This window comes from Pseudopipra pipra, chromosome 1 (assembly GCF_036250125.1).
Source record: "Pseudopipra pipra isolate bDixPip1 chromosome 1, bDixPip1.hap1, whole genome shotgun sequence".
Classification (NCBI taxonomy): Eukaryota; Metazoa; Chordata; class Aves; order Passeriformes; family Pipridae; genus Pseudopipra; species Pseudopipra pipra.
In genome coordinates, this window is record NC_087549.1 from 71039145 (window position 1) to 71066417 (window position 27273).

The 27273-nt window shown below is 40.3% G+C and overlaps 1 protein-coding gene across 3 annotated transcripts in view; it reads right to left on the reverse strand.

The window, feature by feature from the left end:
• Positions 1-8908: 8908 nt before the first annotated feature.
• Positions 8909-27273, reverse strand: part of VWC2 (von Willebrand factor C domain containing 2) — an 80655-nt gene continuing 62290 nt past the window's right edge. For all 3 annotated transcript variants that reach the window (XM_064660745.1, XM_064660737.1, XM_064660726.1), the window contains exon 4: positions 8909-9376. In XM_064660745.1, the coding sequence (XP_064516815.1) occupies positions 9225-9376 (152 nt within the window). In that variant the 3' untranslated portion in view covers positions 8909-9224. The remainder of the gene's footprint in view (positions 9377-27273) is intronic.

Below are 27273 nucleotides of genomic sequence, written 5' to 3' on the forward strand. Positions count from 1 at the left end.
AATTGATGAGTGCAAACATCTTAGAAATGATTTCATATGAATTCGTATTAACTTAAATGTTTTTTTTGTTTTTAAAGCCCTGTTTTATGTTAAAAGCATGCTATTCCAGAATAAGTTAATTGAATATTTTGGTAACGTGTTTGATCCACCATTAAATTTTACTCAGCACGGGGAATGGAGTCACTGTCAGGTCATCAAAACTTTTAAATATAAATTATATGCTTTATAAATATATATATATATATTTAATCATATGCAGCTGTGAGATTAATACAGTACAAAATGTCATGTTTCTCAGTGCTTCTCTGGAGAGACAATTTGATATTATACCCTATAGTAACTTTCTGAAATATTTTTATTCTGCAGAGCTTGATTTCTGTGGTATTTTTAGTAGACTAGATACTGAATAGTCAGTTCTAATTTGGTTTTCTTCAGTTCTTTCTCACAGTATGGCGATTATTTATATTACAGAAGCATAAAAACTTCAAAGTTCAAAAGGAAATACATTATTCAAAAGAATTTTGAAATAGTCTTAAAAATCATAAGAAAGTGCAAAATACTAGTTATCTTATAGGACACAAGAACAAATTAAGACGTTGCGTCCATTTCAGTTTGTGAGAGTGATATGACAAATATGTAAAACATGTTGTAAAGATAAGAGTATTTTGCTAACATGTTTTTACACTAAAATTGAAGATAGAGAAACAGGAGTTTTCCATTAGTGAAAAGATTGAAACAATTAAAGTTTAACAGTTGAAGAAACTTTCCAGCAGCTGGCTAAATACATTACAGGTCCCTACTTCAGATTCCTTTCTCTTTTTCATTTTTCTGCTAGACAGCAATGCTTCTGACAAATAGACTTTTTATCCCATTTTAAGAGAAGTCTACTGTGCTCCAATGAAATAAACTGAAAATTCTGAATGATTTACTAAAAATGTGTGCCTATAATCTTCAATAAAGAGGGTATAATTATTCCTCTGGTACACAAGACGATGGATTTTCCAAACAGAAATTTTGAAAAATGTCTTTAGGTACCTGTAAAGCTTTCTCTTTCCCATAATGCCATCCTGGTCTGCCTGTACTAATGTACAGAAAAAGGCAAAGTTTTGACATCACCTGCAGAGAATTCCTTCTCTCTTACATTTCACAACCTCTAAAACTTCCTTCAGTCAACAGCAGTGGCAAAAAAATGGTGAGCTAATAACAGCCACTGAGGATCCAGTAACTGTGCCAGCCCCAACAAATGAAGATAAACCAAACCAAATACTGAAAATCCTGCTGAAGATTTGTGCAGCAGTGACTAAGAAGTCATTATTAAGACAGGCAAACCCCAGTAACAAGGTAAATACCGATTCTGCAAAAGGAAGGATGGTCTTAATTACCTTTGCTTACTGAATACTAGTGCTGTTAATTAAAGATCTATCCTAAAGAAAGGCTGTCATTGCCAACTTGAAGTATGATTCAGGATAGTCATAACCAAGTAGCTCAAATCCTGCTTTTTTTCTGCCAAGAGCATAACGCTGCTAGTCTTTTCATCCTGCAAGTGACAGTTCAGACTTCATCAAACGACATAACATGATCCAAGAGGAAACAAGGTATTACATTCAGAACACTTGTTCCGATCATGCACTGGTTTCTGGTTTGGTGTATTATTCTTGCACTACTTCTTAATAATTAACAAAGCTTAGATTTCAGCTTTATTTTGTCTTGTATTACTTATACAAGGAGCCATAGAAGTGTATTTAAAACATTACTGCATATAGGTCATATTAAAATATAACTGATGGACATGTCCCCTGTATGTAAACGGAGTGAAAAGTGTTGAAAAGTATAGTGTACAAAACAGATGATGTAAAAAATATATACAACTTTTTCATCAACTCAGATTGGTGAAAAAATCCTCTTTTTCAAACAGATAAAGATGCATTCTACACATTTCAAATGTAACTTTTTTTGTTAATGTCCCTTATTTTCCACATTTAGTTGTATGCAGTAAAATGGAATTTACCGTATTTGGTGTGACAGCAGTTTCATATATGGAGAAAAAAAGTGCTAACATCTGAGGGATTTGCAATAGCTCTTATGTATGTTCATGTATTAATATTTTTAAAATGTGTACAGTTTGTTTACATAAACAGAATACATATGTTTTTATGTGTTTTATCATCATGTTGGTAAAATGTTTTAGGTCATACCACTTAGGACTACTTAATTCTTAAGGTCTTGAATACCTGCTAGGTTAATACCAACAGACAAGTACTTGAATCACAAAACTATTTGAATACAAAAGTAGAGGCATTTTGCATTCTTAGTCCTTGGCTGATAAATCTCAGCTTCTCTCCACATGGGCTGATGTAAGGTCTATACAGTAATTTTCAGCTACCTGTCCGTTCAGTTGTTAGTTAAGAGGATTATAGTGTAACAGTTTATGATGTACATCCAGCGCTGAAAGGTCATGTAGCCTCAGATGCAAAAACATTCTAAAAACTTTCTTTCAAGATTATTTATCATATCACTACTGACTGGTTGGTAACTTCTTCCCAAAAAATGTTAAATTCCACTTGGGTCAGTCATCTGTCCATCTTTAAGATACACCATATTGAGTATAAGACTTCTGCTCTTACCTGAAGAAAACAAGCAGTCACATAAAATATCATACGATACAATCTTTACTTTCGTAAGACTGCTGAGAATTACTAAGTGGTTGGCTCAATGCATTCCTTGTCATTCACTAACAACTGTATTTAAGTTGGTATTCACTAATGGACTTCTGTTTAAAATCCTATTTGTTTTGTATTTGCAAATTGCTCAGTTTTTAATAAATATTACAGACTTTATACTCTTTTTCCACTGAGCTCTTTTTTTCTATCTAGTTCATGCATAACAAAGACCTAGATGCGAAGGCCATTTTTACCTCTTTGTCGTATCTGGAAAATGAGGGTGGTAGGTATTTGTTTTATCAAGCACAAATATGGACCACAGATGTAAATATGTATGTTCTTCAGAAACTCTACTCTGAAAAAAAAAGACTAAAAATAAATATTTTTATTTAAACACAACTAAGAAATAATTTCTCAGTATGATGTATTATCTTAAGATACTATGCTGTAAGTTTCCCACCAATATCCTGTTAACATAATAGAACCTGAAGCTCCAAATATATTATATTTTGATTTGAAGGACACAAAACTGAAAACAGTACCTTTGAAAGTAAATACTAAGACTGTATTATTTGCCTTTCCAGTTTAAATAAAGTAATTTGTATATAAAACATATGTAACTGAGGCACTTGGAAAAAAATGGAAAGCAAGCATTTTTAGCATTCTACAGAGTGACACTTTATTGCTCATACATTAGTATAAACAGTGTAACTAGCACAATATATAAAGTAGCTCTTTTTACGAAATACCATTTGAAAATAGCTCTTTTTATGAAATGTCATTTGAAAATAAATAGCTGGTAAAGAACATGTTACAAAATGTTTAGCAGTTACAAAATTGAACTCTCTTTTATTGTAATCCTTAGAATGACTAAAGGCCACCTATTCCTTATTTTCTTGTAGTAACTAGAACTGAACAGACCACTGGGGCACTACATCAGGCTGAAGCACTGCATGTCTATGTTATCTCCATGACTTCCCACTCACAACAGCACTAAATAAGTTAGCATTCATTTGAATTATCAATGGCTAAAGAGAGAGCATAGTATGCAGTATTGCTTTTGTGAAAATATAGACTTTGTTCAAAAAATATAATAAATAATATCAGCACATGGACCTTACTGTGGCATGGATAGCAAATTAATTTGAGAACTACCCTCTGAAAGGGATGCAGCTTTTTAAGGAAATAGCCATTTAAGTTAAGCAGCATTTTGACATTTTTATAATTTGCTTTCCTTTATATCATAAATGGAAAGCTCTGGTTGGCAGACAATTTCATCAATTAAAGGCATTTAAGGAATTGTATCTATATTCTGAGGGAGAATAAAGCTGATGTATTTTTCACTGGGGTATTATAAACACCAGAACATTGACTTTCTTCTCCATTTATCCATTTACGGATTTTAGCAGCGTATAGAAACAGTGGGTTTTGGTCCTCTTGATAGGTGAAGTTCACTTTGATTCAGAAAGTTCGCATACCCTCTAAGGCTTACTGGAAAAATTTAAGCGGTTATAAAGGTTTGTCTTTAATTCTGCCTACTACGAACAAAAGCACTTTACACCAGGATTTCACTGACTGCAGTCAAGTACAAAAACTTTATTATACGTGCAATCTGTGGAAGAAATCCTGATTTCAGTCAAAAGTATTAACCTGAGCTTCTGAATTCCTCTTGATTTATGCTGGCTTGGCCAAGAAAAGAATTCTTATTTGTCAATGCGTACATGCTGTATATATACAAATAGACACCTCTTGTTAAAATATTTTAGGTTTACTTCCTCGTATGGTTGGAACTAGAAGAAATAAATTTGTGTACAAAACCACGGATAAAAGTTTTCCTTGTTTATCTATTCCCAGAACAGGGACATGTTAAACTTGCTTTCATTTTGTCATGTTACATTTGGTATGTGTTTGCTGTTTTTCTGCATTGTGTGTGAAGTGATATTTGCATTCCAATTTTCACCACTTTTCATAAATTCACCTCTTCTCCACATGGTAAAATCTATGAAACACTCAGCATACTCCATTTTTGCAGATGGTCCTGCAGTTTGCTTGAAGTCTGCAGCAGGGTTCTAAATCCCGCTGGAAGGAGTATGCTTACCATTTTAGGTGATATTTTCCCCTTTCTGCCAAAGAAATGTGAACTAGGCTATTTTCCTAAGTTCTACTAAACTGACAAGACTACTGACAAATGTAAGTGGTAAATGCAGCATTTACAATCAATAGATTACACATATTCACCAAGATTAACCTGATATTCCATTGATATAGTCTATATTCTACATAACTTGATATACTAGTGGTATAATCTATCTGTTCTTTTCCACAATAACTTTAATTATGCTGTGTATTTGTTAAAAGCGGTGATCTTTTTAAATGCAGGAAACTGTTAAGTGTTACAGAAGGAGCACTACCAGTAGCTCATAGCCCCAAGTGAACCTAACAAGAACAACGTAACAAATATTTCTGGTAAGTTGAGAATTGATTGTTTTCAAACATCAGCTTTTGCGATACTAATTATGTCAGTGTTTTCCTATTACTGGTTAATTAACATTCCATATCAGTATTTCCAGTTCTCTGTAACTGATAATTGACATACTGTTTTTCTTTTTTTGAACATTCCTATTGTAACACTCACTTCATCTGTCTCTAATATATTCTCTTTTTCCTCTTTTCCTTTTTAAATCTCATGTAGGTACTTAAGTGAATATCAGCACTTCCATTTCTGTGGCTTAAATGAGTACTATAAAGAATCCTATTGCATACTAACTGTGCAATTTTATAATGACCTGAAACCATCCAGAACATAATCTCTTCAGGCACCTGCTGACACACCAAGAATTAATTTGTCTTGATTTCAACTGGGAAATACGCAGAAACAAGTGAAGCAGAAGCAGAAATTTCATATTCATGCCAATGTAGCTACATGAGAACATCTGAGAAGAATATGCAATATCCAAGCAACAGACCCTCAAATACAAAATTATTCATGAGCTATCAGTGTGTCTGGAAATACAGCTTTAATAGACACAACCCACCTGCGAAGCTGAAGAAGTCCTCATGTGCAGGATGCATAATCCCGTCTGCACTGAAGCAAAAACCAGCTGAGCACCTAGGCTTCAGCAGGGAAGACAATATTCCCTGGAGTTTGGTTCACTGGAAATGATGCAGATAGCTTTCCTCTTACTTCTGAGGTTACATTTGAACAGGTATATTACAAAACCGAAGTGTGACATTTAGATCAGTACATGTGGCCACCACAGCAGTTCCAGGGTTGTTTTCTGTTTTGAGATTAAATTAATTTAAAGGTGAATGGTTTCCAGCTGCATTCCATAATGGCTAATTTTAAATCTTTTAATTTCCACATTTTCATTATCTACTCCTGTAAAGAAAAAAATTTAAGCCTGTGTATGTGAAGTGACATTACACAGCAGGCCAGAAATCTCAGCTGCCCAGCTCCATTGCCAAAGGCCCACATGGTGCTTGGGGCAGTTACCAGCTGTAGTTTGGCTCTCAGGGTCTTCTGGCATGTTTGCCTCTGTGCTGGGGTCACTGGCAGTACCACTGTGTGATGGGACTCTTTGTAGCAGGCAATACGGTGATATCTGGGGCTTAGATCTGTGACCATGCTGAAACATGCCACTGTTTTGGCTACTGCTGAACAGTGTGTGCTGAACAGTGTCAAGGTCTTCTCTGCTTCTCACTCATCTCCTGTGAGTAGAATGGGGGGTGCGTAAGAGCTTGGGAGGGGACACAGCCCGGCAGGTGACCTGAACCAACTGAACAAAGAGATACTCCATGCCATACAGTCCCTGCTCAGCAGTAAAATGGAGAGGAGTGAGGTTGAGTTAAAGCTGGGAATTGGCTGTCCACTGCTTTGCTCGCAGGAGGTGGTGAGTGATGGCCGTTGTGCCATTTCTTTTGGTTTGTTTTCTCTTTTTTCTTTCACTTCTCTCTTTATTACATTATTTTCACCTTGACCCATGAGCTTTCTTGCTTTTACTCTTCCTTTTTTTTTCCCCGTCCCACTGTGGCTATGGGAGGCTGTATGGTGCTTAGTTCCCTACTAGGGTTATCCCAAAGCACACTGTGTGCCAACTGGGGTTGGTTCCACAACTGGGCAAGGCTAGTGGGATCTGCCCAGGAAGAGTCACTTAGACTCACTCCATTTCAGGGATAACCAAAGAGCTCCTGTGTGGTAAAACTACACCAAAGCTGGATGTGGCCAGTGATCTAAGCATAAAGAAGGTGAAAAGCTTGTTATAACTTCTACTTCACTACATTAAAACAAACAAACAAAAAACCTAAAAAGACATGAAGTTCGTTTCTCCAAAAGAAAGACAATTATATCTCAAAATATAATCTCTCAAAGAAATCACCACAGCACTGGGTGTCAAGATGAACAAGCCCAGGAAGTGTCATACAAAACGGAAAGGAACAACCTATTACTACAGTAAAAATGTAATGTAACAATGTAAAAACAACATAAACATGTTGGTACTAGGACTAAGAGACACAAAAATATTTTGGAAAAAATGTGCAATAGAAAATATTTACAAAAGCTACACCAGAAAACCATACTAAAATACATTCTAAGTTTGCACTCACTATTTCAACAAAGATAGAAGTCTCCAGAAGAACAGAAATTCAAGCCCTAGGTATATGGCTTAACAAGAACCTCCAGTGAAGGAGAAGCAAACTGTGACTAGCCTAAGGTAAGATTTCAATGAACTTGAATATTATGGCCATACACTGAAAAGACAAAAATTCTGAGTTTCTCACAATTTCACTGAAAAAGCATGTGTCGCTTAGACACCAAGCAGCCTATTTGAAAAGGCAATTCCACACGGTCCACCTTCTCTGCTCAAGTTGCACAGCTCCTTCCTGCATGGGTATACTTCCACTTGTCTCAAGGAGTCATGCATGGAAGACCACTGGCACTCATGGCACTTCCTCAGAGCTGCGCAGATACTTGATTTCAGTAAGCAGAGGCCCATGAAGCATGGGCCTGACTGATTTAGGGGCTAGCTTTCTCTTGTATGACTCCTGACTCTTATGAAATAGATAGGTATACTTAAAAATTTATTACGATTTTTAGACAAAACATACTTCCTTTACTCCCAAACAATGCCCAGTGATAGACAGAAACATGCTCAAAATACAGACATGATGTGATAACTGGGATCCACTGATGTCACTGGGAAAAGTCCCATGGTGTTCAGGAGTACTAGAGAACCATACTTTGTATGTATGAAAACCTAGTAACCAGGTTACACCATGGGAATAAGTAGTAAAGGGTAGGTGGGAATTTAAGCAAGTCATCTGATTTTAGATATTGATTCATCAAGTCTTCCCTCCATCAGATGCTTAAAAGTAAAGCTACATTTAAGCATTTTCTTGAGCCATTGCCTTAATGGCTACTCAAAGCAGATGTAACGTTGGAGTTGGTGATAAACTAAACTAAAACCACAATGAATTTCAGCAAAGGCTGTTGGTGGTTTAAGCACGGAGATGTGATTCACCTCACATGTAGTCAGACTCAGATTCCATAATAAAAGTCCTCTGATGGATTCAAAGACCTAATTCTAAACCTTTCTCCTCAGTACAAACCCTTCTCCTACCCACAAATTAACAATGTGGCCACATCAGTGAAGGCTTGTTTGGCTGCTGTAGCCTTTCCAAGCTGCACTTCCCCAAGTCCATTATGCATCACATTAACAATGCTGTGTGGTTACTTACCATCATTTTCACCAGCTATGTGATGCGATATGGTTTATATCACAGAGAGATTTGCCCCGCTGATAAATTCTTTATCTTGAAGTTAATATTAAGAATTGAATTTGTCTGATTAATTTTTTATAACAACTGCTATGAGAGACCAGTTTTGTATTAGCCACTGCTCCAAGTTATCTTGGCTGTGGAGTAGGAGGCAGGAGCATCAGTAGAATTAAGAGATGGAGCTGACCCACCTCTACAATACAACACATTTATATTCATAAATAAACACACTTTCTCAGAAAGCATAGTCTACTCTATTTTTTTTCAAAAGTGCGAATGTCAAAGTCTTGTCATATGCTGGCTCTTTCCTGCCCCACTAAACCCAAAATACGCAACAGCAAAAAAACCCAAAACAAAACCAAAAAAAAAGGCAAGAAAACCCACATATGGTGAAACTAGAATAGAAATGTAATGTTTTAGTCATGGCGCATGTATACAACAGGAGAGGCAATGATACAGTACTTCAATCTCCATTGTCTATATAAAACATTTATTTTTAAGCTCTATAATGATATTATAGAAATACATAGAATATTTTATTGAGTGTATTTTAGTGTACTCACTGTGAAAATAACACATTTAAGACAGGTATTCTTATGTCCAAACATTTTAAATATATGCACTTCTTTGCTTGCAGTATTATGTTACTTTGAAAAACAAAATATTAGTGTTTTATTCTTTGCTCCTTTCCAGAATCTTCTCATTCAGATTTTCCTGGGTCATCTAGGGTGCTCACTGCTGTGAGATATTTTATAAAAACCACGAAAAGTACGTAGACTTGTAGAATTCCTATATTTGCTTGCATTCATGTCTAGTGCACATCGCTTGCCTTTCAATCCTCCACGTGCCTTCTTCGTAAGTACAGTGACATATAGTGCATTCATCAGTTTTCACCTCCCGGCCTGCTGGAATGACAAGGGTTTCTGCAAAGCAGTTTGGGCCTAAAAGAAGGAAAGAGATCATTATGCGATACCAGTAGCACACTGTAATCCAGCCTAGTGCAGTTTTGGCCGGAACACAGAAAACCTAATGCAAAGCGAGGAACACTGGGCACATTAAACAAACACAAGCATCGTGCACAAGGCACAAAAGCAGCAAAGAATGGTAGGACGCTGCCCTTCGAAGTGGCTGGATGTTTTTGGTACAGACCGTCCTGCCCTCCATGGCAAGGTGCAATAAAGCCTTTCTGTGAAACATGCAACTGTGACAGAGACCTGGACAGACACTGACGGCTCAGATCAATACAGGTTTGAGCTACAGAAAATGACAGGTACTGATAATGCAACAGTGCTGCTGTAAGCTACTAGAGAGATGATTATAAATGTTATTAGCTTTTTCCCAGTGGAAACAAGTGCTTTAGTTTGTGTAGTAATCAAAGTATCAGATTAGTTTATTTTCCATTTCATGAGAATATAGTCATTTTCCAACAGAGTGGAATAGCTCCAGCCTCTTCTCAATGAAGACACTTTTCATGTAAAAAAGAAATATTCAATTTTATGTAAGTCACATACAAACACCTATTTTCACAGTACACTGAAATAACTTCATTTCCAACGATGAGGCAGGAGAAAATCCACCAGCGCAATGTTCACAAGACAAATCTGATCCATTTCAATAGACATCCTCAAATCTCTCTCCTGCAGAAAGCTGCAACGGCTGCATTTTCTACATTTCTGTTAAAAAAGAAGTTTATTTCTGCCTTGAAAACCCACACGCACTTGTAGAGCAGCACTAAACCCTCCAACCATCTGTCTAAACACTCTCATGTCCTCAGTGGAACCTGGTCCTTCCACTCAATAAGCACACACAGCAGCTGCTCAGGCAGAGCCTCGCCACTCAACAGCAATTCAGTACCACTGTCCATCAGGGCAGGATGTGTAGCAGGGGCCAGCATACATAGATCTGATACTGTTGAAATTCTTAAAGGCTATGGCCGTGCAAAACACTTACTGACTGCCAACCTGTGTGCCACACAAGTAAATACATGCCACATGGGCTCAGTTTTCCCTTGCTGGGGGTCTGTTCTTAAGACCTATGTCAAAGAGCACGACTACTACTTCTACAGAAATGTATGCTTCACATTTTAAAGCACAAACCAAATAGTTTTAATAAACACCCTGAGAATTAGAAGCCAAATGGGCCATAATGAAGGCCCTTCCTCACTGAAGAGAAACCCTCTAGAAGAGCCCTGCAAGACTTGCAGAAATTTTCTTCCTCAGGTTGCATCCATTAATACCCTGAATATTTAAGCCCATACTTTGTTTTCACAGGAGCACAGCATCATAGAATCATTAAGGTTGGAAAAAACCTCTAAGGTCCCTGAATTCAACTGTTAACCCAGCACCATCATGTTCTCCACTAAACTATGTCCTCAAGTGCCACATTCATGTGCCTTTTGAGCACTTCCAGGGATAGTAATTCCACCATTTCCCTGGCAGCCTATTCCAATTTTAGGATTGACTGTTGACAGTTATCTCTAACATGTGGCTTCTTGCATAGTTTTGGGTGGCTTCTTGCCCATTCAAGGCTTCAGATGCAGAATGGATAGTAAAATACAGCATATCTCATGTAAAATTGACTGCTTTACTACCCTAATGTTGCTGTGATACTTCTGTGTTTTCAGTCACCTCAGTCTGTCCATGCAAAGTAATCTTGGGCTGGACAACACAGGAATAAGGACTTTGGGGTGGAAGCCATGCTCCTGGGTCCCACTGTACACTGGGAGATGCCCCAGCTTTCAGTCAAGATAAAGCAGTGTTAACTATGCTGTCCTCAGTGGAACTTTGTTTAAAACACTTGAATGCTAATCTATATAATTCTGTTTCAGTGAAATATAGTATTCTTCTTACACCTTAAAAAAGTTTCATCCCAAGATAAGTTCACCTACTCTTTAGGTAAAGATACCTGAATGTTTTGCCTGCTGGCCTGTAACGGCCCTATGAATTACAAAGCTATATGATATAAAGAGTTAAAAAAGTTAAAATACTAAAAGCAGAATCTACTTTCCATGGAGAATTTGTACGAAACCTGCAAGACCACTTGAAATTTAAACACTATGTAAAAGGCACCAGAGAAACAAAAGCAATGTCAATCCCCTATGAAGGATTTATTTCATTCTGGAAAAGTAAATGTTACAGGCTATACTTGGTTATAAAAGCCAACCAGGCAATGAAGTAAAAATGGTGCAAAACCCATAATATAATTCACTAGGATTTATAATGCAAATGCCTCCAGTCACAATTAGCAACACCTTAATGCCATGTGTGACGAGTCCTTCTTACATCAGAAAGTTATTAAATGTAAAGATAGAAGTTACAGACCTCAACTGTTAAACTACTTAATATGGGGGAAAGTCATTGCTTGGGTAAACCTACAGAAGAGCAATACCCATTTACTTGAGAAAGGGACCCAACAAAAATAAATGACAACAACAAATGTTTTTTCAGTATCATGAAACTTTTCTGTAGAAAATTGCCTATTTTCTGGTTCTGCATTTGCATCCATACTTACTGCAACTTCAAACCTTATAATACTTAAACTGGCAATAGTCAACCGGCATCCTTGCCCTCACCTTTTTCTTTGCAATATCACGTGTGCACAATATTGTGGTTAATGTTACAGAAAAGGTCATCAATAAAAAGGCTGAACTGACTGTATTACTGCAATATCATGCACATAAATGTCAGTATAATATAGTGTCCAAACACAGGGATATAATTCCACAACTCTGCTTTTATAATTTCTCCAAAGCCTCTGACTTCTAGGGAAAAAACCCTCTGAGCTTCACCCAAAACTCTCATTACTCTCATTCAATTTTCAAGCTGTATGAGCTAGTTCTGGCTCTTGATTTCCTGTGGCTGCCTCCACACCAAGCAGGCAATTCTCATCCCTATCCATTTCCTTTTCCTCTGAGGAGCAGTCACAGAACCCAGACTTACATGGCTGGACTGGCCCAAAGCAACCAGCCTGCAGAGACGGGGTATATGCGGGACAGCAGCAGTGGGCCCTCGGTGCAGGGCTGCCCTGGATGCACTTGAGCCCCCAGCAGCCCTTCCCTGGGGATCTTCTGCCAGGGACAGTGATGATGAAGCCTCTAATGGTCCTCTGCCTGCCTAAAAGGACAGTGGGGAAACTGAGAAATTGAAGATTTTGAGCAGACAGGGGGAGGGTCACGATATACGGCAGACACACAAAAACTGGTGTTGAGAACTCAGGAGTGCCATTTCCTCAGTCTCAGGCTTAGCAGAGGGAGGCAGAAGAACATTTCACAGAATCACAGAATATTCTGAGTCGGAAGGGACCCTCAAGGATGATCTTGTCAACCTCTTAAGTGATTGGCCTGTACAGAGATCGAAACCATGACCTTGGTGTTATTAGCACCATGCTCTAATCAACTGAGTTTCCTCCACATTCAGAGTGGCCAAGCTACCCTGAAGGCATGGCAGTTGCTGAAACTACTGCTTAATGCTGGGCAGTTTATACTGGTTTGGCAAAAATGTCAGATTTCCATCAAAAAAGGTGAGCCATTGTCAAGTTTTTAAGTTTGTGAAATTACCTGACAGCACATGTAAAGCATTTCAAAGTAAATTGGGGCTGTTCTTAATCCCAAAGCAGCGGTGGGCTTTCTTACTAGATGCTGCTGCTGCAGCAGTAGTGAATTTCTTCTCCTTGGTCTACAAAGGAGGCTGCCTGATTTCTAAACTCCTCTTGGCAACACCACTACTCTGCCCAACTTCAGCACCTGGTACTCGTTCAGTGCAGCACTGGCTGTATAGTATAACCCCCCTGGGCCCCATCCCCAACTGTATATACTTATATAGCTTTAAGTCAGTCAATGGCGCTGCATATCTTCACAGCAGATGAAGATTCTGCTATATCACTTAAATCTGGCAGAAAATTCAGTATGACGTATTGTATCAATTCTGAGTGCAGCTTGAAATCAACCACGACATTGTTTGTTTTCCCCAAGTATACAGCTGGTGCTGTCAGACTCCACTTGAGCCGTACCATGCTGGTATCAGCACAGATTTCTTTCCCAGGGTGAAGGCACAGTTGCTGCCATCATAGCGATGTCTCAAAGCAACAAGTTCAGTACAAATCTTCAGTTCTCACACTGAGCACCCAACTGGCATGAAGCTCTTGGCTTCCACGCATCTCAAATGGTGAATCCTAGCTTCCTAGAAATCCTAGAAACATTTATACTGGGATCTAAGAAACTAGGAAGGCAGATTTCGAGGTCTATTCATTGAGAGATTATAATGGGATCCTCATCTCTGAAACAGTAAAAACCTAAAGTTTTCAAAATATTATTGGGTAAATGCTGCTATTGTTTTTTGTTTTTTTAAATCCTTACACTGGTCCTATGAAAAGTTTCCAATTACTTATATTATGCTTCAGTGTTGACAAAGGCAACAATCTAATTAAAATGCAAATTTGGTTCTCTTAGAAGAGAACAGCTAATGCCAATTCTCAGGAGAGAATGCCCAAGCCAGTCACCTGCAGAAGCAACAGCACCTGTAACCTTGACAACCTCGGAAGTGGCTCTCTGAAACTCCTCCCCTTATTCCTTTCCTTCCACAAAACCACAGCTGTACAGCACGGAGCTGTTCCTTTTTCCTCTTCTGCTTGACCTTGCTTTTGTATGGGCACATGTTCCAATCAGTTAAAAAATATGAGATACAGCAATTTTGTAAACCATGATTTAAGCTACTGTTTTCATCGTGTGTTAAACAAAATTACAAAGAAATGGACAAAGAAATCTGTTCAACTGCAAGTTGATGTGTTTGCCCAGAGTCATGACAAGATTTTTGCCAATTAGAACTATAGTGACAACCTCTGTAATACAACACTTTGATGTGAGACTACTTTGGGCTCTGGTTTGCGCTGAAATTCTTCACGGATGCCCTTTTAGCAGCTCCTTGCAGCAGGTGAACAGGCCACTTACTTCTAAGGTACCTTACAGCAGCTCCATCTACCCTAACGGTTTTCTAGCATGCATCACTGTGGTATTGGAGCACTTTATAAATTATATAACTTAGACATTTAGCTTATCCCCCTTTCTTAATTTAGATTTTTTTCAATTTGCATGGAGATATTTCCAATGGTTACAACACGAAAGTTTACAACTTGGAAGCCTTGAGAACCATGACATTACTCTAGAAGCAGCTGTGCTGCATGAGATCAGACATCCACCTGCAGCAGCCAGGAAGTATATGGGGACAGAGCGAGTACACGTATCCAACTTCCAGCACTTTCTGAATCAGACACTTCGTAAATGGCTCCTGCTTGCTGAGTTAATGGAGTTAATGGATGGAGTTAATTGATTTATGATTAACTTCTCCAACATCCTGCTAAACCCAGATAAAGAGCATTTGGTGGCAAGGAAGCCCACGGCTCTTGTGTGCAGGGTAGGACAGTTTTCTGTTGTTGTCCACCCACTACCTAAACCTGGTATTCCCAAATCTTCATAGTGGAAGAGGCAGTAACAACCATCCCCACCTTTATCATGCTGTTTGTGAGCTGACTGTCCTGTAGCATGCTTCCTTTCCCTCCCATCACCTGCAGCCCGAGGAGGCCAGTTCTGTACCCTCTCTGTCCCTGCTACCTCCACAGGTCTCTCCCAGTTCTGCTACCTCCTTTTGGGACTGTGAGGACCAAACCTTGCACACCACACACAAGCTGTAGAAACAGCATGGACTTGTACAGTAGCACAGTGATAGTCCCTGTTTTGTTTCTCATTTTTCTCTTACTTCCTGACATTTGCCTTTCTGTTGTGACCACTGCTGAAAAAGTTGAGCTTATGCTTTCATTCCTTATGAATTTTATACTAGATAGAAATCTTATAGAAACAAACATATCATTGCACTCAAGTAAAATCTGCTGCTGCCTTTCTGTGTTACAGAGAAGTTTTCCTTTTCAGAAATGCTACTTGATAGTCTTCCACGTACAGCAAGAGCGTTTCTGTTGCTCAGTAATTTCAGGAACATCGTGGGGAAAGCAAAGCCTTCCCTTCCACCTCAGATCTTTCTTCTTTCTGCTGTTTTGAGGCTTCCTCCAGATCTATTGTAGACGCCACAGAGACTAATGAAACACTGACTTGGAAGATGCAGAACTAGATACCTGCTTGCATTTCAAGCTGTCTGCTGCTGCAGATGATCCAGTATGCCACAGTACAAAACCAAGGACTCTTCAGAAGAGAGGGAGCTAAGTGCTGAACCATGGATAGATGTTGGCTGTGCGTATCTCCCAGCACACTGGGACATAAAGTCCTTCTCACCTGCTAAGATATTTTATATGAGTTTCAAAACGTGCTAATGCAGCATGATGAGACATTAAAATAAGTCTTTTGTGCCACGCAGCACCGCAGCAGCAATATTTTTGAGACACGGGCATTATCTCCCTCATTCCTCTCAAATATAATCACTTTCTCCAGAGATGGCATCAGTACCTACTTTGTGTCCTTCTGATCTCTAATCTCTTCTAAGGAGTCTGTATCTCCCTTGCTTGATTTTGTTTCACTCTCACGAGGAGATATGTTTTATATATATGTATGTGTGTGTGTGTATATATATATACACATATATATATACACACACATATATATACGCACATTTATAAAAAATACATCTATCTCCCCTGAAACATCAACGCAGAAAATAAAGCACAAAAAGCAGCAGGCAAAAGTAGTCTGTGACCAGGATTACAGCACACTCTCATTCTTTCACAAAAATAAGTTCATCACCCCTGGTGCTGTCATGATTCTGACTACCAATCCAGTGCAACCTTTTACTTGCCTAAGTACCTTCGGATGCTATTGAACCAAGTTCGAAAGAGAGTTTTCAATTACACAAGAAGGATTCAGGTAGATCCAATTTTAAATGCAATCTGAGACCCTGAAAACCCAAGTACTATTTTCATAGTTTATCAATGCTTTAAGATACTGGCAGCCAGAGAACGATGGCAGATACCCTACAGACTTCCAGTAAGTGTGTGTGTGTGTGTGCATGTGCATGTGTGTGTATGTGTGTGTGTATATATATATATATATGACAAGGAGAAGAAAAATCCATTTTGTGATTCTTCCTAGCTGCTATGGGAAGTACAAAAAGGCAGTGTATGCAATGTGCAACCTTTCATCAAAGCACCATTTTTTTTTCATGCTAGACAGAGCTTTGGTGCTTTTAAGAATAATAAAACCTCTCCCTCTAGTAGCGTCACACTTTGTTAGTTGCACAGGTAACGGATAGATTGGAAGAAACAATTAAATCTAATTAATTTTGCCACCTAATTTAGAAGGACGTGTACAGCAGCATCTCCTGTGAGTGGACAGACAGAAGAAAGCCCAGTAAATATCTCCTGTAACTAAATGGGGTGATCATGTCATCAGTGGCACTGCTATGACAAAGTGGGTATCAAAACTCTGGCACTTGCTGTAGTCTTTGTGTGCGCGCACGTGTGTGCACGTGCTTTAATACAGAAGATAAAATCAGCTATAAAATACTTAAGAGCTGGGTTTTAATGTTGTGGTTATGAGACTCACGAGCCCTGTTTAGGATCACATTCTGTTGTCTTACTTTTCCATTTATCATGTGTGACAGCACTGTTGACGAACACTTCATTCTGGCCCCAGTCCTAGAAACTGGAGTAGTGTCCAAAAAGTCCCACAGAACATGAAACAAAGCCAGCACAGCCCCTGGTCTGATCTTTTTCACCACTGCTTCTTATCAGTTCTAATTCTTCATCTACTTTCAGTTTGTGGTGATGTTAGTATCCCTGGAATACAATGCCAAATGCTACCAAAACCAGGGCTGCACAGTTTTGCACAGGTAGAAATGGTTTACAGGAAGGGAACAGTCCATCATCCTACCACTGCTGCTGTCTCCTTAGTTTTTCAGGTGTATTCAGAGAGCAGAATTTAGGTATCTGCTGTTTGTGTACTGAACAAAAAGAAGCAGAGAAACACTGAACACTGCACAATCCAATACTGCAAACAGAAAGCCTTGGAGCATAAAAGTGCCCAATTAAAACATGAGGCTTCAGTGTCATAAAAATAAACTACATCAAACAACTTCCTTTATCGGAGAAAATACAGAAAGACTCGATTAGGCTACTTAAAATGATTTTCAAAGGTCCTACAATTTGTAAGGGACATTGCATTCCATCCAGAAATGGCACCAATTAGACATGAGCTGAACATTGTGTGTATCTTACAGAAAATTATGTAAACACTTAGAAGCCAGCAACCCGTGCATCGATTTTGCGCTCAGCTTGCTTGCAGATCAGTCACCACCCAGATAATTAGGAAATTAGAGACACTGAGCTTGAATGCATTGGGAAAAATCATGTCAGATGCCTCAGATAACACAGAATCACAGAATTGTTTAGGTTGGAAAAGATCTCTAAAATCATGAAGTCTGTATGTTAACCCAGCATTGTCAAGTTCACCGCTAAATCCGTGTCCCTCAGTGCCACATCCACGCACCTACTGAACACTGTCAGGCATGGTGACTCTACCACTTCCCTGGGCAGCCTGTTCCAATGCCTGACCACCCTTCTAGTGAAGAAATTTTTCCTAATATCCAATCTAAATCTCCCCTGACACAACTTGAGGCCATTTCCTCTCATTCTGTCGCTTGTTACTTGGGAGAAGAGTCCATCTTGCACTTGGCTACAACCTCCTTTCTGTTAGAGAGCAGTAAGGTCTCCCCTGAGACTCCTCCAGGCTAAACAACCCCAGCTCCTTCAGCTGCACTTGATCCCCCTGTCAAGGTCATCGATAAAGATACTGAACAGGACTGGCCCCTGAGTCCTGGGGAACACCACAGGTGACCAGTCACCAATTGTATGTAACTCCATTCACCATCATTCTGTGTCCAGCCATCCAGCTTATTTTTTTACTGAGCAAAGAGTGCACTGGTCCAAGCCATCAGCACCCCATTTCTCCAGGACAGTGCTGTGGAAGAAACAGAAATCTTCAAGGGCCGGAGCTCCTCACCCTGCTTACCACTGGCCCTGCCTGCTGGGAGCACGTTTTCATTGATGTTATGCTTACAGAAAGCTGCCTACCTGTGCTCCCCCCAGCTCTCTTTCTGCTCCCCCCTGCACTGTCCAGGCTAGACAGTGAACCAGTCTGGACTAAAGCCAGCCTGGAAGAGAGGTCTGGGACGTGACCTGTGGTGTAGCACCCTGCAGAGATGCTCGCAGTGGAGCAGAGCCCAGGGACTACATGGGAGTCACAGTACACAACAAAAGCATTGGCTACTTGGAAATTACCTCTGAAACCCAGAGAGGGCAGTCACATCTAAGAAAACAAACCAAATCATCGCTTAATTTTCCCTCTGTTACAGAAACTGCAGAAGCATTGCCAGGCATTGTGAGGACTGGCAACAGTGATGGGACATTGTGTGGGTTGCAGCAGGGTAAGATGCCTGTCTGCCCCAGCACTCGTAGCATAGGAGCTTAAAGTCCTGCTGTTGAGGTTAACGGGGCTAATCCTTGCCTTTATCAAGCTGTTTATTCATCCCAGTCACCCTGCTGGGCTTGGCAGGGTTACTGGGAGCCTGGTGAAAGACTTGCTCAGTACTAAGACGTCTTCTTTGCATTGGGAAACATCGGCTTACTCTTCAGACTAAGCCAGCCGCTGAAATGCCTTTGTCGAAAGATCCTCAACAAGTTATCCTAAAAACTGTTAAGCAAATTTAAATAGACTCTGCTCTTCCACAAGCACATGCTACAGGCCGGTAATTTAATGCCTCAGAGATTTGCTGCAAACACTGTAACTAAAAGCATATTTTAATTAGCAAAAACACTGTACACTGGTGGGCTGTAGCATCTATCACGCAGCAGGATTTTATATGTCCTGAAACACAGACTAAATGCAGGATAAATGCATGAAGGAAAAGATTTAGAGAATTATTTTTGGAAAATCCCTAAAAACTTCAACTAAATCAAAAGCTAAAGTGGTACCAAAGTACAGTATAATGCTGCTTTAGCAAAGAAGTGAATCTAAATCAGTATATTTTTCCAGTCACTATAAAACATTGGGTAGTGAGAATATGGTACGTGAGGATGGACAGTGGCTACCTACTACTACAAGAAATCATTCAATCAAACCAACGAAACATTACCAGTCAAGCATCAGCAATTATTTTAGAATAAATACATTGAATACAGTTAAACCAGGGGTTATCTTTCTTATTGAGTACGACTTATATCAAAATTCTGAATGTAGCATCATTCAAGCCCAGACAGACTGTCACAGCAGATAGTGACAACTCTCCCAATTAAACAGCCCTCTTGCTTATGAGGGCTTGGTTTGGCTTTTTTGTTGTTATTTTGGAGTTTGTGTCATCATTACTGATCCTTTGGTTTTTTTTTTTGTTTTAGTTATGATTTTAGGTGCTTGCCTACACAGACAGATTTCTAGCCCCTATTCACTAGAGTTGGTTTGCTCTAGTTGTAGTTGTACAGATGTACCTAACATGTCTCTCTAGGTAATCTGCTGCTGCACCAACCTAGAAAAAGGCATCATCACAGAAGGAGCTGCATTTTGGGGTCTCAGACACCTGTGTAACCCTCTCATACAGACAAGCTGTGAGCAACACTGACAGCTGCGGAAAGAGGGAACAGAGATTAAGATTTTTAAAGGAAATCAAGTTTGTGGAGTAACAGAAAAAATAATAACGTAATAAATGGTCCATCACATCTAAGCTGCTCAGCTTCGTACTTGAACACTTTGGTCCTGTGGCAGTTTCTGGACCGTATCTGTGATTTTGTGCTCATTTTATCCATTTCCTTTAAGTTACAAAAGGTAAGTACCTGGCCAAGACCAATCCCAGCACAACTGTTATTTAAAACATTAAAAAAAAACCCTGTCCCACAAAGGACTTTCTTTAATGTATACTGAAAACTGATCATCTTCCTTCCCCCGTCTACCTTTCTTATTAAGAATGTTTCCAATAACCTTCTTCCTAAAACCAGAACAATGGTACTCTTTTCTTACAGGAATAGAAGTGACAGGGATCTGTGCCAAAGTATGAATTGTAATTTTCAGCATGTCATGCATCGTTTTAAAATACAATGAATTCTAACAACATCCTTTGCTGTGCATTCTTAGCTCCACTGACTGAAGTAAAAAGCTGTCCTTGTAAAAAAACAAGTGTAATGCATGGGAATCATAATGGAAAAATAAAGAACCTGTTTACTCACCAGCCCTAATGAATGATCACTATCTTTACGTGTGAAAATTTACAAAATATACAGTTATAATTGCTAGTTGTTTTAATGTGGTTCTATTATATGTGAATATACCTGTAAAGAACTGAGTTAACTTTTCCTGAGAAAAACACTCCTTAACAGCTTTAAGATGCACCTAAGTTACTCCACAACAGAGAAAAATCACTATTTTTATGAGCAAAAGAGAGGTTATGCTTTGTCCTCCATGCTGCTCAATCAATAATTCTACCTTTTTATCCCCTTTAATGATTTTCCCCTGGTGGTTATGAAACACAGCCCTGAGACAGATTGCTTTAGAGAGACTGTGTTTTGTACCCGTGGAGAAAGAGAAAGCCAAAGAGAAAATAATAGAAAAATGTCGCTGTGAGAGCACGCTCTTCTTGGCCCTGGTACCCCAAGCAGGGTACCCTGAGGAACCCTGTTTCCATGGCCGGCCAGGATGTGACCTTGGATAAGTTTGGCATTGGCCCCTGTTGCAGCACACTCCTCCTGGACAGATACAGTCCTGGGCATAGGACCCAACCCTGACACCTGAAAACAAGGGATCTGGTCCAAGCCAGCCATCTGCGGATCCCATGTAAAGGAGGGAAAGGAAGAGGCACCTCTGGTGTAAGTCCTTGTACATCCTGCAGACAGATGCTGCCACAGTGGCTCACTAGTCTGGTCTGCAGGCTTCTCCCTTCACCAGCACACAGGCACCCTCCTCATGTTTCAACCCCATTTCTGACATTGGCTCATAGTGTAATTTTCTTACCTTATCAGGGTCTTGTGCAGAAATAAAGACTGAGATGCTAAAACAACACAGCCAATTACACCAAAGAAATACTCAGGATAGGAAGGGGTGCATCAAATAATAGTTATTATTCTGTTGATCAGAAACTGTCAACAAGTCAGGGTTGCAAATTTGAGACACCATTCCTGAGGAGACTTCACATACTTCACTTAGGACCATGTCTAAATCCAGCTGTTTAGAAATGAACCGGGTACTATGTAATCTAAATATATTAAGTTGCAACATGAAAATCCATCACTGTCAGAAGTTAATTTCCTCTTGCTTCTGTTTGCATCACCCTCACACAATTTATGAATCAAAAACTGGCCAAGAGAGATGCTTTGGAGTAGGAAGAGTGGGAAATCAGAAGATGGAAGGGTGATTCATTGAGAAGGAAAAAGAGTAGGAAGCCACTGGTGTTAGAAGAAATGAAGTTAGTGGGATTTCAAGCAGAAAAGAAAAAGGCAGGCAATCAGGCACGGTGGCTGGCAAAATTAACTCGAGGAATCATTTTTGTGTAGATGGAAAGGCAGGTGATTTGAAGTGAGAGACATGAATCTTCATTCAATGCAAAGATTGCCTCTGTGAGTTATACAAATTCTTTCATCCAAGAGAACTGAAGCAGCATAGAAATTTCATGTCACTCACAGGGGCAGACACAAAGGATACACACTACCAAAATAAATTTTCCATGTAATATCGCTCAACTTCTTCACTTTTGGTGTCTGAATCAGCATTTATTTTCCCACGTGCTGCAGAGCAAAGACCATCATTTGATAGCACAGTGTGCTTCTCCCATAATGTTATTAGTGCACATGCTTTCTTCCCATTACACAGGCGTGTGAAACTGGGCAGAGCACAGCAAAGAGCACAACCTGCTTAGGGCAGCCAGATCTGCAGGTACATAGATTTATGTTGGCTGGGTCAAGGTCTAGTGAAAGAAAAAAGTAAAGTAAGGATGACAAGCTGAATGTTCCATTCAATATTCTCACTGCAACTTGGTAAGAGGTATCAATGGATATAGTCTGCCTATTTCGTCACCAACCCTAATGACACAGGGTGGGCTGTTTTGGCTAGGAAGATTCCACAGTTCATCCCAGTCAGATGGCAGGATATGAAAAACACCAGGGCTCATGCAGAGACCTCTGTTTTTAGTCAATGCAAACTCACAATCTAAGCAGCCAAAATCTGTATAATGGTTGCCTGCTCATCTAAGAAAGAAGAGACAGGATATTCCGTGTCAGGAGCTGAACTATTTAAATGTCCTACCACTAAGCCAAAGCACTAAGCATGTGAGGAGGCAGGCACTACCAACATCACTGAAGTTCCTCTTCACAGGAGCAGCCATCAAGCTCCTGCAAAGATGCACGAGGAAAAGTAAGAAATCAGATCGGGCCTTTCATTAAATTAATAGTCCAGAAAACTCTGTCCTGAAAAAAGTCAAACTGGCTTCCAGAAATTGCCCCAAGATGGTGAAGGTGGCACCAGGAAACTGGGCTGCTTCCTGGAACTTTCTTATCCTTTTTTTTTGCCCAACACAGACCTCTAGAGCAGTTACTGGAGCATGAAAACTAGTCTTTGTATTTACAGTAATAGAATTATTGTAAACCTATTCTTAAATATTTCCACATATTATATGCTTCTGCTTGTAAAATTATCTCCAAAGGCAATTATTATGGAAATAAAAATTCTGGGGAAAAACAGCTGGTGCTTTTATGTTTATCTGAAAGCTATGTTTGTTTTTTCCTAGGCAAAACCAGAGCCTTATGAAATGGTAAATGATTCCCAGGACACTTTGAACTGATTTTCTTAAAACTCAAATTACTACACTAGAAAAAGTGTAGTAAAATAATACAAAAGTGGCAAAACTAAAAATTAAATTATACTTTTATAATGAAGTTATTACTCCAAAATGTCCTACAACCAACAATTAAACACTTGATGTATGATTACAGTGACACTATTCAATCTGTCTTTGGGGTATTCTTCTACTCTATGGTGATAAAAATGATCACTGCTCACCTGCCACATACATAGCATAAGCATAAAGAAGATCTGGCAAGTTGGTGTTGAATGTAAGTTATTAGGTTAGTTATTAGTTATTGGTTATGTCCCTAGAAGACAAAACTAAATTAAATTGAGAAGCTCTTAATTACAGAGTAAATCAAAGTGTTGTAAAACGTGGGACTCAGAGATGTGGAAATGGGATGTTTCCTGCAGAACTGATGTCCTAGTGAAGGAGGAATATCAGCCCAAGAGGAAGAAACCACCAACTCCTCTAATTCTTTCCCTTTTGCAAGGGGAGGTTCATTCCTGTCTTGTTCTGGGGCTTAATTTGCAAACACTCTCATTGCACTTGATACCAGAACCACTAGTAGCACAATATGTACTTGCAAAGTCTACAACCACTAATGGATTAGTAATTTCTTTTCTCATTCTTTATTCCAAGTCTGTGTGTAATTTATGCACGTGCAATTCAAATCCTTGTATTCATCATGGCTGGGCTTCGCGAACGAAGATTTGGGAAGGCTCTATCCACATTTGCTACAGGCGCGCTGGTGGCTTATGAGGCCAATCCGTGACAGACATATCCGATTGCAAAAGGCACAGCAGAAAGACTCCTTAGATGGTGTATTCTGCAATACACGGTTCTTTCTGCGTTGCCTTTTTTCCTCGAGGGTGATCCTGCGTGCTTTCTCAAAGGCATCAGCTGCGTTATAGATGGTGTGTCTCCAGGCCTCCCGATTTGAGGCCAGAGTAGACCAGTTATGGTGATCAATATGGCCAAGGCTGAGATGTTGTTTCAGGGAGTCCTTGTATCTTTTCTTCGGGGCTCCTCTCATGCGGCAGCCAGTGGCAAGTTCACCGTAAAGCAAGATCTTAGGGAGGCGGTGGTCCTTCATCCTGGAGACATGACCTGCCCAACGCAGCTGTGTTCTCATCAGCATGGCCTCAATACTTGTGATAGCTGCTTGCTCTAGAACAGATGTGTTGGTGACATAGTCTGACCAGTGGATGTTTAGAATTGTACGGAGGCAGCGTTGATGGAAGCGTTCTAAGAGACGCAGGTGGTGGCGGTAGATGACCCATGATTCAGATCCATATAAGAGAGTAGACAACACTATGGCTTTGTAAACACTGATCTTGGTGCTTTTCTTCAAGTGTTTATTACGCCATACTCTTTTATGGAGTTTTCCAAAAGCACTATATGCCTTTGCTAATCTGTTGTCTATCTCTCCGTCAATCTTACCGTCTGAGGAGATGAGGCTACCGAGGTAATTAAACTGTTGGACTGATTTGAGCTCTGATTGACCAATGGTGATGTGGGGATGATGGGGGACATCCTGAGGTGCAGGCTGATGGAGGACCTCTGTCTTCTTTAAGCTGACTTCCAGCCCAAAGAGCTCAGCAGCATCTGCAAAGCAGGATGTTAAACGCTGCAGAGCTGCTTCTGTGTGGGCAACAAGGGCGGCGTCATCAGCATAAAGCAGCTCCCGGACAAGATGGTTTAAGGTCTTAGTGTGGGCCTTCAGTCGCCTTAGATTGAATAGACTTCCATCAGTACGGTATCGAATGTAGATACCGTCCTGATCATTGAGGTCTGCTGTGGCCCTTTGGAGCATCATGCTAAAGAAGACGGTGAATAGGGTAGGAGCGAGAACGCAGCCTTGTTTCACACCATTCTTAATTAAAAAGGGCTCAGAAAGTGTGTTGCCATATCTGACTTGGCCATGCTGATCCTCATGGAGTGAGATGATCATTTTGAGGAATTTAGGGGGACAACCTAAACGTTCCAAAATCTGCCACAGACCTCTTCTGCTCACAGTGTCAAAAGCCTTAGTGAGGTCGACAAAGGTTACATAAAGACCTTTGTTCTGTTCCCTACACTTCTCTTGCAGTTGTCTGAGGACAAATACCATGTCTGTGGTGCTCCTGTTGGCTCTGAAACCACACTGACTTTCAGGAAGGATACCTTCTGCTATAGTGGGTATTAGTCTGTTCAAGAGTATTCTTGCCAGGATTTTGCCAGCAATGGAGAGCAGAGTAATACCACGATAGTTTGAGCAGTCAGATTTAATTCCTTTCTTCTTATACAAGGTGATGATGACTGCATCACGAAGGTCAGATGGTAGTTCGCCGAGTTCCCAACAGCGCACCACGAACTCATGGAATTTGGTGTGGAGTGCAGGGCCCCCATGTTTCCAGATTTCAGGTGGAATTCCATCAATCCCAGCTGCCTTGCCAATTTTCACCTGCTGTATGGCCTTGAGGGTTTCTCCTAAAGTGGGGGCAGTATCCAATTCATACTTTACTGGTTGTTGTGTGATGGACTGAATTGCTGAGTCTTGGACTGTGCGGTTGGCACTGAAAAGAGTCTGAAAGTGTTCAGACCATCGATACAGAATGGAGGTTTTATCTGTCAGAAGTGTTTGACCATCAGCGCTGAGTAGAGGGCTTTGTACCTGGTATGTAGGCCCGTATGCTGTTTTCAAGGCCTCATAGAAGCCTTTGTGATCACCTGTATCTGCGCATAATTGAGTTTTTTCAGCTAGGTCAATCCACCATTTGTTCTGGATGTCACGGAGTTTCTGTTGGAGCTTGCTGCATGCGAGACGAAAGGCTGCTTTTCTTGCGTGACAGGATGGCAGTGCAAGGTGTGCTTGGTGGGCGGTTCTCTTCTTCCTCAACAAGTCTTGGATTTCTTGGTTGTTTTCGTCAAACCAATCCTTGTTCTTCTTGAGGGAGAACCCTAAGGATTCTTCGGAGGATTGCAGGATGCTGTTTTTAATATGATGCCAGATTGTTTCAGGAGAGGAATCTGCAGAATTTTTGGGAATGTTATCGAGCTTAGTTTGAAGGTTTGCCTGGAAACTGTCTCTTACTGTGGCTGATTGGAGATTGTTAACTTGGAGTTTTCTCCTTGGGATGCTGCCCCTTTTTGGTTTGATTTTGATTTTGAAATTGAGTTTACAGCGCACCAGCCGATGGTCTGTTTGGCATTCTGCGCTGGGCATCACGCGGGTATGGTGGACATCGCGGACATCTCTCCGTCGCACCAGGACATAATCGATGAGGTGCCAATGCTTAGAACGGGGGTGCATCCAGGTTGTCTTCAGACTATCTTTCTGCTGAAAGATAGTATTAGTGATGGTGAGTTGTTGCTCTGCACAGAATTCTAGCAGAAGTCGACCATTATCATTGCAGTTTCCAACACCATGCTTGCCTAATACACCTTTCCAAGCTTCAAAATTCTTGCCTACTCTGGCGTTGAAATCACCAAGGATAATGATCTTATCGTCTGCAGGGACCTTTTGGGTAAGGAGGCGCAGGTCAGTGTAAAATTTATCTTTTTCAGCAGGGTCAGCTTGGAGAGTTGGGGCGTATATACTAAAGATGACAACATGTTGCTTGTTGTTTAGTGGAAGGCGTAGGGAGATAATGCGGTCAGAGTGACCTGTCGGCAGATTTTCGAGTTTAGGAACAATAGAGTTTTTGATCATGAAGCCGACTCCTGAGAGGTGTTTTTCGGTTCTGGGCTTGCCTGACCAAAAGAGTGTGTAACCGGCACCATGTTCTCTGAGGCTGCCTTCTTCATGAAGGCGAACTTCACTGAGAGCGGCAATGTCGATGTTGAGACGAGCCAGCTCATGGGCAATTAGGGCAGACCGACGCTCAGGACGTCCGCTATCTGCAGAATCGAGCATGGTTCTGATGTTCCAACATGCTAGAGTTAGTTTAGGTACACCTTTGGAGGCAGGTGCGTGCCTTTGACTTTTCTTTGTGCGACCGCATTGGAGGAAGATGCCCGTTGGTCTGCGGTTAACCAACCGG